At 40.7% G+C, this 14,271-nt stretch overlaps 1 protein-coding gene across 9 annotated transcripts in view; it reads right to left on the bottom strand.

Moving 5' to 3' along the window:
- myrf (myelin regulatory factor) overlaps nucleotides 1–14,271 on the bottom strand; it is a 230,023-nt gene that overhangs the window by 98,901 nt on the left and 116,851 nt on the right. For all 9 annotated transcript variants that reach the window (XM_043706033.1, XM_043706036.1, XM_043706031.1 and 6 more), the window contains 2 exons: nucleotides 10,053–10,140; nucleotides 2,630–2,977 (listed from right to left, as the gene is read on the bottom strand). In XM_043706033.1, coding sequence (XP_043561968.1) covers nucleotides 2,630–2,977; nucleotides 10,053–10,140 — 436 coding nt within the window. The remainder of the gene's footprint in view (nucleotides 1–2,629; nucleotides 2,978–10,052; nucleotides 10,141–14,271) is intronic.

Below are 14,271 nucleotides of genomic sequence, written 5' to 3' on the forward strand. Positions count from 1 at the left end.
GTAGCTGTAACACTAAACTCTGCCCTCTGTTCTATTACCCTGATGTACTTATGGTTACATCCCTGATGTAAGGTATGATTTATCTGGATACCATGCAATACAATACTTTTCACTGTATCTTGGTATATGTGACAATAATGGATCAAAATATAAAGTGAAGCTGGATAGGCACCAGGGGTTCAGTGCCTGAACACTGAAACTCAGAAGGGAAATATTGTGGGGAGGGAAGGGTGTTGGGGTAAGAAGCAAGGGCACCATGGTCACAAGATTTGTGGCACGTTCATGTGAGGTAGCAGGATGATGAGCAGTTGAGGGTTGAAGGGTGGAAATCAAGTCAGAACACACTCCTTTATTAATGTTCTCCATGACACTGGATAATGGGGCTCTGTTTTCCAACATCATGATTCAGAGAACCATCTTCTGTATCAGACTCCTGATCTCCACAAGCTCTGCTATCTTCTGTTGTGTACCATCTTTCAAGAGAGCAGTAGAATCTCATTGATTGTACTACACTGCATTTGGAGTATGTGCGTTCAATAGCTGAATAGCTGGAAGTACATGGAGGCATTGAGAGGTGGCGGAGAGACTGGTAGCATTAGCAGGCATTTTAGGGGGCACTGAGATATTTGGATACTAGGTGTGAGTCCTAAATGCCAGGGAGAGTACTACAAGAGGTATCAAAGGGGTGCTGTCGCCTGTGGAGTGTGAAAGGCTGTGATACAATGGGTAGGTGGTAACATCTGACAATATATTCACAGGCACTCAGCACCCATGTGAGGCCATGATACTTCTTGAGGCAGTGCTCCTGCATCCGTGGGAACAAATGGTGGACATTTACCTCGTTGACCTTCTGCTCACACTTCCTTCTCAGGGTGAACATTCTCAGACACGGAACATACCCTCAACTTCCACGATGTCTACTCCATCACTCTCCAGGGATGTTACCATTACAGCCATCCAGTCTGAGCACCCCAGGAGGAGGTACTTTACAACAGGAAATATCCCTGAGAGAATGTGAGACCCTGAGGGACATGCTGTCCTTCTAATTACTCAGGGATGCATCTGTTGCTATGGAATCCTCTCTCTGCTGGGTCTTCACTGTATAATAATTTACATGGCAGCGATATCTTTTTGCACCTTTCCTTTAAGGTACAACCGGTCTATAAGAAGAACAGCCTGACTGTATCATATACAGGTATCCCCCGTATCCACGGGTGATATGCTACAAGACTTATTGCGGATGCCCGAAACTGTGGATAGTAGCAAACTCATTCGTTTAAATGGGGAAATTTACCTCCCCAGCAGCCCTCTGGAATTATTTCTGGAATGTTCCCTGTAATATTTTCAGTACACGGTAAACCACAGAAACTGAATCCACGGATATGGGAATGCTGCGGGGTCCACCTGCGGAACAGGAAGCTGGAAGCTGCAGTTAACAGTGTGAGGCCTGCTCAGAGAGATATTGCAATCGTCCAGGGAAAATGGGGCACAGCAAATGTCAATGGTGCCCACCTTGATCTTCCTGGGTGTCATAAACCCCTGCACCCCAAACACAGGGTTATCCAAATTCTAGGTCCCCATGTCTGTTTAGTGACTCTGATAATCTATGAGGTTCTAACAGTCTTTCACTGGAACTCTGACGGGAAGTAGGTATAACATCTAATGATTTATTTTCAGTACAGGAGTTCCCCCATACCTGTGGGGGATACGTTCCAAGACCTACTGCGGAAGCCAGAAACCGCAGATTGGTGCGAACCCATTCATTTCAATGGGGAAACGTACCTTCCAGCAGCCTCCTGGTCCCTGGTGCTGGAACATTCCCGATAATATATTCGGGCCGCAGGTAACTGAAACCGCGGTAACAGGACCTGCGGATACGGGGTCACCCTGTCCTTTATGGAATAACAAAATATTTATCAGTCAGTCATTCGTTTAAATGCACACATTGTGTTTTAAAACCATGCAAGTAACCTTTACCTGAAAAAGCTTTTGAAGTTTGTCAAAGTTTTATTTCAAATATTTTTGAAAAGCAAATGTGCCTAACCTGCTGAAAGTTACACTACAATCTGCATTCGTAAGAACATCCAGCCAATCATGCCTGTTCCACTCAATCTAGCCACTGCTGATCTGAACCCCAAACCCCTTTAGCCTTCCTTGTTCCATATCTTGTGATACTCTTGTCTGAGAAAAAAACAGTTCATCTTGGTCATGAAGGTTTCAATTGTCTCAGTGCCTAAGGGCTTTCTGGGAGGAGAGAATTTCAGACTTTCATTATTATTTTTGTGTACCAGTACAAACAGTAAAAATATGCGCAATCTCTTATATTGCAGAATAGTTGGTCAGCCTGAAAATAAAACCATTTAAAAGGAATTAAGAAAACATACCAATGGAAACATCTAAGCATGTTATTGTGAACAGGTAACCATACGATTTTAAAAGTTACTTACTGCTACATACCAGACGCAGGATTTTTAATTGCTAAGAAAGACAGAACATTATTTTTCAGTAAGAATTTTGTATGATTAGGGGTGTAACAAGGAAAGAATTCTAGTAAATCTAAACATTTAGTATTAGAATTCCGGTTAAAATACTTTCAAATGTTGAACACGTTTTTTTCATTTTCACCTACCCGGGTGCATAGGAGGGCTTTGGTTCCACTTTGATAGCAGTTGTGTTGCTGTTCATGCAAAGGTTGCTGGGATAGCTTTTGGTTAGCATTCCACTGTTGCCATTACAGTTCATGTGGCCGCTGAGGTTTGGACCACAAGGTACGGGGTTTGGCACGAGACCGCCATGTCTAGCTGCGACTGGCATACAGCTGGTGGTTACATGGCAAAGGTGGTTGACTCCACTGGTGGAAGGACTATTTAGGTGGCCTGTGTTCCCAATGGCGCCAGGAATAGGATGGCCAACTGAAGCACTGCCAGATGCTTGAGGATTGGAATAACTTACTGAGACTGGGAGATCTGGAAAACAACTGCAGAAAAAAAAAAGTTCTTTAATTTAAGAAAAATACAACCATCATATTCAATGAAGATTATACATGTTCTATCAACTGTAGGCTGCCAATACATCATCTCGCAAGCTGAATAAAATCACCGTAGTAGCAACCACAGAACAATGTCTAGTAAATGCCATAGAATATTTTCTTTGCGTGGCAAAATAGGCACTGATATCATTTTATCATTGGTTACTTTCCAGAGAAGGTTGTAACAAATCAAACCTGTTTCAAAATAAAAAAGTAAGGACCTGAAAAGCATTAAGCAAGTTGTTTTAATAAAACAATCCTCATTGCACAGTGGGGAAATGTGGTGCCTTTATACTGTCAAGAGCTTTGTGACTATGTTTGATTTTATTGTTAATTACATATCTCCTGAGAAATGCTCAGGTTCACCCACAGAGTAACGTTGCTAAAATCAGAGCAACAGTTACTCGGGACGAATCGAGATTTTTGGAGGGATTTCTGCCGTGAGGACCAGTGAGTTTCACACCATACCTTACCAAACTTGCTTCATGAATTACCTAGGAGAAAGTGAGGACTGCAGATGCTGGAGATCAGAGCTTAAAAATGTGTTTCTGGAAAAGCGCAGCAGGTCAGGCAGCATCAAAGGAGAAGGAGAATCAACGTTTCGGGCATGAATTACCTACCCCACCCCGATGGAGTTGCTCACATTTGATTCAGGTGCAACCTTACCATGTGCTGTTCCCTGAACAATTCACCACTTTGCAGATGTCCGCTGGAAGACCGACAGCCCTTGTCTTCTGATAGGCTGCTATGCTCCCCAGTAAGTGGGAGAGACTGGTATTCAGGGGGATGAAAATGGGGGATTTGCAGGCGAGGGAAGTCTCCCAAGTGACTGGGCAGCACAGAGAGCACAGTTAGTACTGTTGCTTCAGGATGGGAGAATGAGTGAGGGAAGATATTTCAGGAATTAGTGAGAGTGATAGAGCATGGGCCTTGGTGGGAGACAGTTACAGTGGAAAGGATGGAGAGAAGTTGGTGACGGATTGGAGAGAAGCCTGCTGGAAAAAATCATTGACCTTCTTCCTACAGTACTGTGCATTCCTCCAAATGGCTGAGACTGCTGAAACCCAGCTGGCAAACTCAGACCAGGCTGGCATGTTGTGATGCCAATGGCCACCACCCCTTGTCCTGGGGGAAGAGGAAGTCCCAACTCTGCACCAGCCTGTCCAGCAGGAGCTCCTGGTAGCTGCCTGAAAACAGGGCAGCCTGTCTACTGTGTCTGGAGCAAAGGTCAGGAACCGTGCAGTTCTGGGCTGACAGTGCACAAAGGCTCTTTGAAATGGTGCAGCCACAAGGGATGCTGGTGAATTCCAGATATCTGCTGGTTGCCAAGCAACATTTCCTCTAAATGTGCAGCGCACTCCAATATTTCAAACACAGCAACCAGTGTTGGCCCTCTGATCACGGCATTGACTTTTGGTTTTGGAAGTCACTTCCACGTGCGAGATTCAAAGGCCCGCATAGCCGGTAAGAAAATGAGAAGGAATGCTGGTGGTGAGTTGCCTCGGGAATGGTGTGGTAAGATGGGGCTGGAATCACATGGGATGGATGCTGCAGGGACAGGGTAGGTAATTAGGGAAGTAAGGAAGGAATAGGTTGGATCAGAGGATTGTCAAACTGACAGAATCCACTATCATTCCATCAACTGTACTCAGTGTGAAACAGATTCTGAAGAGCAGGGAACAAGAAAGGAAAACCCGGCATTATTTCTCTCAAAGCATCAATTAGAGACAGGTTCTATTAGATCCATACAGGTTCTTTTGTGATACCTTTAAGTGAAGGACTGGAAAATCAGTTCATGAATGGAACAGACTGGTCGACCTGGCATGTGTGTTGACAGCAAGTTACCCATTTTACCCAGGGAAGGGTTGGCATCACATTCTAAATCAAAGAATGGAACCCTGTTAGCAGTGAGGTAGACCTGATAGAGGTTTATAAAACCATGAGAGGCATGGAGATGGTAAATATCTAAGTTTTTCTCCATGAGGTAGGGGAGTCCAGAACTAGAGGGCATAGGTTTAAGGTGAGAGAGGAAAGATTTAGAAGGGATCTGAGAGGCCACATTTTCACACAGAGGATGATGTCTGTATGGAATGAGCTGCTAGAGGAAGTGGCAGAGGCTGGTACAATTACAACATTTAAAAGGCATCTGGATGGGTATATGAATAGGAAGGGCTTAGAGGGATATGGGCCAAATGCTGGCAAATGAGACCTGATTTATTTAGGATTTCTGTTTGGTATGGATGAGTTGGACCGACGGGTCTGTTTCAGTGTTGTATATCTCTATGATTCTATGTACTTCCAATAAAAACGTTTTGTGACATAGAACAGATCGCTTTCCCAAACAAAAAGAAAAAAAAAACAAATTGCAACGCTCCCACCATCATTTTTAATGTCCTGAGTGATGATTATTGCTGTGACCACCTTGAGTGTTACATCTAAGAAAAGCAGAGCACTTGTCAAACAGGCCAAATTCAACTTGACCATCCTAACACAAGTGAAACAGAGACATGTGAGAGAATTCCTTGAAGCCTGGCACTCCAAGCAGAACTCAATCGATAAACATGTTGAACTGGACCCCATGTACAAACCACTCAGATGCAGAGCCGATAGTACCAGAAAACAGAGACACATAAATACCAGGTGGGACAAACCACCAATCCTTCACTGGAGGCACACTGATGATGTCACCTAGTGAGGTGATGAAATGTCTGCAGAAAATACATCAGCTCAGCGAAGAAATCTACAACCTCATTCTTTTACAATATGTTTATTCTTAGCCAACCAGAACATACCTAATGGAGTAAGCAAAACTTTGAGGGGTAGAATTTGAAATAAATGATTTTAAAACAACCATGTATTTATGTAGCAGCTTTCACAACCCCGTGCTGAGACAAATCTAGTTTAGAAACTCAGCCAACCATTCATAATGAACAACCTCTAGCAAAATGTCAGTAAATCACTCTATTATAACTGCATGAGCAGATAGGCTCTCTGGTATAGGTTAGAAAACTATCAAAGCAGTCCCATGGAGCATTTTATTTTAGTTCTCACTGACATCTTCAGCCTTTATTTTAATATTTAAAGAAAAAAGCATGAAATTGTGAAGCGCGATGTCTCACCAGACATTAAACTGCAACCTGGCTAATGACCAGCAATTTTAATTATTTAGGAAGAATAACTGAGATCCAGGGGACTAAGAGAATAAAGTCACAAGATTTTGAACAAACAATAAATTTAACTATACAACTTAGAAAAGTAAGACATTATATAATAAATGTACAGCATATAGTTTAACATTCTGAATTAACATGCTGCTCATATGAATAATACTCATTGGCAATAGGCTGTTATTGAACAGCAGAGGGAAAAGCACAGCAGGTCAGGCAGCATCAGAGGAGCAGGAGAGTTAACGTTTCGAGTGTAAGCCCTTCATCAGGAATGGTGCTTTCCCAGTGCCACCCCTTTTGATTCAGTTATTGAACACTCCAGAGTGCACTTGAAATGGTAAATGCAATCAATATAGATCCCATGGGCTTTTGCAGCAGTTCTCCCATACATTAATGATGCAATAGGTCATTAAATTTCATTAGGTTTCACAAGGAATTGCAATTCTTCACTTTTAGCGGTCTATCTTGAAGCTTCCTCTCAAGAGCTGCTGCCCAGACATCTGCTCTCATTCTGCGGTTGATCACTTGCCTTTCCTGGGTCTACACACGCCAGGACTCCAAAATTAAACCCCAGTACTCATTCACAAGCATCACACTACCTTTTCACTAATTGCTAATTTCCTGGTTTTATCTTCAATTGAGATCCACCTTTGCCTTTGATCAAATGCATCAAGCAAATTCTGCTTGTGAGCTTTTCAACCTCCACTCTCTCAGCTGCACTGAAGTATTGGTGCTCACAGGCTCCCTCCAAGCCCCTCACAATTTCTCTGAACACAAAGTGAGTAACCTTCCAATTCTCAGCTCCCAGGACTTCTTCTGAATCCTGACTCCATCCATAGGTGCCCGTTAATTACTCAAACTTATTTTTAGGTTTTATAAATACAGACTCATCTAACTGCTCTTGACTCCTTTTTGAGTCCTCTGCACAGAACCTGTACAGCTTGGCTACCTTCCCAGAGGTACAGCTAACTGCAGCACTCTTAACATATGGAGCCTCATGCAGTTTTTCTCTCTCACAATTTGAACTGCTTTTCAGTGACTCCCAGACTGTCCTGAGTTTCCTATTGTGAACTTTGCAATAAGCCCCACGACTATTGCTGGGCAGGATTGAATGTTATCATCTCTCAAATCTTGGAACAGTCTGTTCCATAAAATGCTACCAGTCATAGATTGCTGGCTTACTCAGTATAAACAAATGGTTACAAATAGGGCATTGGTCGCAGTTTACTAGACCCTATCTGCCTTTCCAGAGCACTCACATCCATTCTATCAACTTCCAACTCTTATACTGTGGGTCACACAACAACCAACAGGGATCTTTACACACAGCACTAAGTCTAAGTGGCTTTGCTGTGTTCAGAATTCTTGTCCATATGACTCATTCCCTGGCCTGCTTTCTGTCAGCAAAAATGAAATCCACATCCAGATCCCATTGCCATTTTTAAAGATTTGAGATGTCTTCCCAATTCTGAATATCTAGCCCAGTGAAACCAATGACATTCTAGTTTATTCTTCATGTGTGAGCCAGCAGTGGGATTGTTGGCAAATGGTTTGATCATGAATAACTTTACAGTCAAGACTATCTTCAGCCAACTTTCACCTGTGAATCTTTTAGTAGGAGTTGCTGAGGAGCAAATGCTAGCAGAAACCCAACCTATTCAGGTGTGATCTACACAAGCGTGCTTGGTCTAATTGTAGCATCCTGATCATCATCCTCATTTGGTTAGCAAAGTTAGCTTGAACTAAATATATCAAGTTACTGGCCTCTATAGTTCAGCAGTTACCCACCATGCTCTCAGATGCCAATAGAGTACTGTGTGCACTCGCAGTTATTGCCTGTGAACATTCTGTGCTAGTAAATGCTATCTTAATGTACTGTCAATCACTTATTCACATCCCCATAAAACAGCAGATACTAGATATTAATATAAGTCCCCAGTAAAAACAGAAGCCTTAAAACATTAATGACAACTGTATGTGTTCCAAGGACTGCAATTTAGGTTTATAGTATTTACTTTTGTTCTTTGCTTTATGAGCAGTATTCAGGATGTTCTGTCAGCGTTTTCTCATTGTCTCAATGTTTTTAGTAATGTGATTGGTTTTGTGACAGATACCACTAGGTGAGAGCTTACATGCCAACCTATAAAACTACCAAAACTGACCTTCACCTAAGTTAGCAGTTGACCATTTTCAGAAACAAATCCTTTAAGGAAAATAAAATGCTGTTAAAACCTACATTTTAGTTCCCTATTTTCTCAGAATCTTTGGGAATAAATGGAACAAATGCAACTGCTTTTTGCGAAACGCTTCAGCTCCGTCTAAAAGGTTTACTGTCACAAGTTTATGATAACCAACAATGAGAGAACACAATGTCACAATGTTTTTTCCTATTTATTACATTTACACATCAGTTCATTAACAGAATCATTTAACTCAAACACTGTTACACATTTAATGTCATCTGCCCATATTGCACAGTGACAACTCTGTGACAATGTGCAGGAGAATGGAACCATGTGTCAGACACAGGATAGCAAAGCACTTGGCTGCTCTTAAGAGTTTCACTTGTTCAGTTCATCAACTGTATCCCACTATGAAAAGCAGACTGACTCAGATGAAGCTGCTGATTGTCAAATAAGAACACACCCAAGCAAGTTGACAGGCTCTGATCTCAAAGTATATGGTGACTTTTCTCATGAATCCTTAAAATGATGGCAAAAGGTGGTTGTTTTCCTACTTTTGATAGAGTGCTTCTTCTGCTTGGTGCGTATATCAGGGATTCAGGCACAGTTACACCAATGTTTTCAATCTACACTTAAAATGGGTTTTTAGTCAAGATTGCCAGTTTTAAAATTACTCACTTTTGAAATGGCTATAAAATTATAATGCCAAGTTAGTTAGTTACCTAAGATACCAAATCTAGTTTTCAAAAGTGCAAAATGGCTTTGAAAGAAAGTGAATTTTTCTGAAACTTACATACGACATGCAAACATTTCATATATTTTGTTAATACAGAGCAATCCCCATATCTGCGGGTCTGGTTTCCACGGTTTCAGTTACTCTGTGGTTTACCGCAACCCAAACATATTACAGGGAACCTTCCAGAACCAGGGACCAGGGGGCTGCTGGGAAAGTATGTTTCACATTTAAATGAATGGGTTCACACTTATCCGCAGTTTCAGGCTTCCGTGGCAGGTCTTAGAACGTATCCCCCATGGGTATGGGAGCACTACTGTACACATAATTTTGATATGTGTGCATTTTTGATTTATATATTTGCAAGTGTCTATGTTGTAGTTGTAAACTGCTCTTTCACCTTGCAGTAACAATGTTAACAGCCAAGAAAAGCAACAAATTGTGGCAATGGAAGTCTAGAGCATCCACACAATCCAGGATGGCATACTCTGCACATAATACTGTGGGTGCCCTGAAAATCATGACAGAAAACATCTTTGGCAAACCTCCCTTCAGCAATGACACAATCCTTATCGAATAGTTGCTGCAAAATTGTAGTGACTATCCAATGACAGATATGATGCCTTTTTACATTTCAGACATAAATTTGAAGATATCCCATTTTGAATGCTCCCAAGTACGAATGGAAATTTTCACAAACTGCTTTTTTTTAAATGAATAAAAAATGGGACAATGGTTATAATTTCAAAGGTGTTTGTTAAAGTTGCTCATCAACTTATAGTAATTTCAAAACAAGATATAATGCGGCAACTTTAAAGCCAAATCTTTAGAGTCAATGAGGTTCAGCTATAAAACTGAGGCAAGAATCAAAACAATATTAAAGGCACTATGTTCTGGTGACATGATCCATTCATGCCATAAACGTGACTGGTTGGACTTACATGTCTGTGGAGTCCTCCTTACTGATATATTCCTCCAGAATACTTGTATCAATGTTGGAAGTATCAAGAGCCCCATTGATTTCATGTCCTTAAAATAGAAAAAGAAGACGTTACCAGAAGGATAATGAGATAACCCATGAGGTAGGAAGTCCTTTTATTACCATGAACATTGTCTACTCAGGTTTGAAGCTTGTGTTTTTCTTTTCAAAGTAGAGATGCTACTGGGGACATTTTTTAATTGTCTAAGCAAGTATCCATAGGTAGGCTAAACTCCAAACTCTCTTATTAAAATCAGGTGAGGAGTACACCAGAGCTTTTATTTTAGAAGGACATTTGTCAATTCAGTGAGTACCCAACTGATTACACTCTGCCATCATAAAAGAACCCATTGGATAGGTTTTCTTGAGTTTAACAAAGAAGTAGATTAGTTTATTTATACTTAAACTGATCTGAGTAAAATAACGCACCAATGTTTGAGCGTGCACAAATACCCACAAACACTTAGTTTGCACACACATAAATACAGATGACAGACAGGGGAGGGATGAGCTGCCTAAACTAGAGTCCATAAAAAAAATGAGTGCACAGTTTGAAGTTTGGTGACCTGGCTGGTTTCGGGATGAATTCAATTGTCTTCATGCTTCCAATTTAAAGATATTGATGACTGACTTGGTTGTTTCGCTAGAGTCACAGCTGTGAAGTTGAGGACTGTCTTTAAAGGCTCAGTTTGCTCCAATTGAAGAAGAAAGTCAATAACAGCAAAGCCTAACTTGCAAACTGCACAGCCAGAGAGAGGTGAAAGATTTCAGATAGACCTCACTTAGCTTCTCAGCTGTTTATAGAGTTCTGCTGAGGAAACATGTGCTTGACACCCAAAGTACTTTGGCTTATCAAGTGACCTAATTTGTAAATCAATCAGCTCAGCTGAAAAGCTATCTTAAAACCCAGGTCCCAGGGATGGGGGCTTGCTGGGTCTGTATTGTCTGCACTTTTGTATGTAACAGTACTGTCTAAATCACAACTGTCACTGCTGTTGTCTCTTTATATCTTTGTGAAACTGGGATTTGAGGTTTGTCCTCATGTCCCTGAAAAATGTATGGTAGGGTTTGGGGCCTGGCTTTGCTGCTCCTTTCCCTTGTAAAATTGCTGTCTCTTGTATGCAGCTGTAAAAGTAACTGTTTGTTGTAAACTGTTTTTGTAATTTGTTTGGGAAAAAAAAATATAAGCAGAAGATTTAGAGCCTCAAAAAAACCCAGGTCCCATTGAGTGTCCAAGCAATTAGTCAATAATAACTTGAAAGCCTCATGATTGCTGTGGGTGCTTTATTAGGGAGGCAGGAGATGTTGGGTTGTGGGAACATTAACTTTGGTTAGTGGGTTTTGCAAACTTGCTGTCTTCATGCCAATGAAGTTGGACTATGAAGTGTACAGTGAGGCTAACTAGGGTAGCTATCTTGAGGTGAGAGTATGGTTACTTCTAATCCATTTTTTGAAAACAAATCACTATTTTTAGAAGCCCAATTTCATATTTCCAGCCAAAGGATTTAAAATCATTGTTTTTGATATAAAGCACATATTTTTAAGGCATTTTATGCTACAAAAGAATGAATGTTTATTCTCCTTGTCAGGACTGGATTTGAGCCCAGATTCTAGATTTAGAAGGATAGTGGGTTGATTAATAGGCATGCAATGGATCAAAAAGTCCACATCACATCAAGTCTTGCACATGCTATTCATTTAGGGTTGTGTAAACCTCTCAAATCCCTTCAAAGTAAATCCAGTTTGCCTAACATTTAACTATAATTTATTAGCAATTAATGCTCTCTTTCACATTCCACTTCCTTTGTTCCAGCAATTTAGGAATTGCCATGTCCCATTACCATTCTTAATCTATCTCTTTTTGTGCTGCAAATCTTCAAAACTAGCAAAAGCTGAAACAGCTTCAAAATGAATTATAAACTTAACAGAAACTCGGATTATAGGCCAATCACACCTGAGAACAAATACATCAGAAGTACAGTGTGTAAATGATTTGTTGTGAATTAGATAAACTTTAATTTTACCTAATATTTAATCACTTGCAAGAGAGGAACAAAAACTGAAGTATATGAAACTTTTTTAAAAATGATGCAAATGCTGATGGCACAGGATATATCTGCTAGGATTACAGGGCACATAACATGCCAACATGTTCAAAACAGCACATTTCATTACATATGAGCTCTACTATATGTTATCTTTCAAACCAATAACAGCTTATCCTGCATAAATGACTGATATTTTAAACTTGAAAATAATTTTGCTGTTCAGACTTGCAAAACTGTTAGAGGATCCAACTTCTTATAATGTAGAGCTAAATCAATGTGATATGGTAACCATACGCATTTAAGTAGGCAGCCAATATTGAAACACCATTCCTAGTTCAATCCCAAAAGAAAGTGGGATACTAAATCTAAATTTGTTGTCTTCTACAACATGTAACTATTGGGAATGGAATGGCCAAGATGACATGAAAGATCACAGAATCAGAGAGCTCAGCATGTAGTAACAGTGGCATTAGCATGGAAAGGAACTGCGAACCAAAATGTAAGACCCGGTCTGCCCTGTAATAGATATGCTTCATCTGTTGATTTACAACATTAGTACTTCTGTGCATGTCAGGAGCTCTGCTGAGCTTAAATTCCTGTTCTCTCACCGAATATGTTCTCACTGCAAGATCCCAAATGCAGAATTCAATCCTGTATAACTAGCTCATGCTCTAGTTATGCAAATTCACAGCTTCCTGCAGGCTATGTTGATGACCTTATGTACTTTTTTCACTTTGGTTCCTAATGTTGAACATGTAACATTCATTTGAGATTCAAAGCATGCCTTTAATTTTTTTATATTTCTTTTATTCTGCAGAGAGACTTAGGATGGTATATATTTTGAAACAGCCTATTCCGACCGGAGATAAAATTGTAGCAACTTGTCTTTGATTTTGCTTGCTCAACAGATTTGTTGCTATTTCATAACTCTCCCACTGTGTATGGAGAAAGATCCAGTTTTGCTTCATATCCCTGCCATTTCAACTGGAGTTGGTAGGGGAAAGGCTGCAGCCATTTAACTGTGGCTTGCTTCTCGGTTCGTCATTTTTTGTTTATTTTGTTAGCAACTCCTAGCTTTATATATACCCGGATCTCTCTTTGTCTGGATCTGCGCTTTCTCACAACTTTGCAACACTCACTTCAGCATTACTTTTATTACCTTGTTTTGTGTGTACATTGTGGATGTCTGCCTACAGGCTGCATGGTAGAGGTCACATGACTACAACAGACAAGGAAGGACATTTGTACGTAATTGCATTTCAATCTAAACATAAATGTTATAGATATAAATCTGCGCTAGATTTGTTTTATCCCCTTGCTCCCCAGCACCAAGGTCATTTATTCTGCCAATGCTCCAGCAAGAAGAATATTATAGTTATAATAATGTCAAAACATTTGCAATGATAAAAAAATTCTTGAGAAATCTTTCATCAGAGACATGTCACAAATAAAAGTTATTGGAACTCTGGACTTCTGTGAGCTGGAGTTTTGCCTTTGGCTCTCCCTGGTGCCTCTGTACTCTCTGTTTCAACAGCAGCTTGCAGTTATATTACGCCTTTCGTAAGCACTTCTAAGAAATGAAATCAGACAACAACAGACAGGCGAGCCAATGGATACACTAGTTCAGATGATATTGTGTTAAGGAATGGCTGTTTAGGTTTGTCAAACAGACCATACCATGGTGAAGAAGGAAAATGTTGGAGAAATGCGCTTTTTCTTGATCACTTTAGAATCCCTACAATGTGGGAACAGGCCCTTCAGCGCAAAAAGTCCACACCGATTTTCCAAAGAGTAATCCACCCAGACCCATTTCCCTCTGACGAATGCACCTAACACTATGGACAATTTGCCATGGCTAATTCACCTGACCTGCATATCTTTTGACTGTGGGAGGAAACCAGAAGAAACCCACGCAGACACTGGGAGAATGTGCAAACTCCACACCTGAGGCTGGATTTTAACCTGGGCCCCTGGTGCTACGAGGCAGCAGTGCTAGCCACTGTTTTCTACTTTTTCCATGAAGATCCCAAATGTTTGCATGGATAGAGATTCTCATACTCCAGACAACTCCTTCGTACTTTGGCAATGGTCAATGTACAAAACTGGGTGAAGACAATGTGTGTTTGACCCAGT

The sequence above is a fragment of the Chiloscyllium plagiosum genome, chromosome 16 (genome assembly GCF_004010195.1).
Source record: "Chiloscyllium plagiosum isolate BGI_BamShark_2017 chromosome 16, ASM401019v2, whole genome shotgun sequence".
Taxonomy (NCBI): Eukaryota; Metazoa; Chordata; class Chondrichthyes; order Orectolobiformes; family Hemiscylliidae; genus Chiloscyllium; species Chiloscyllium plagiosum.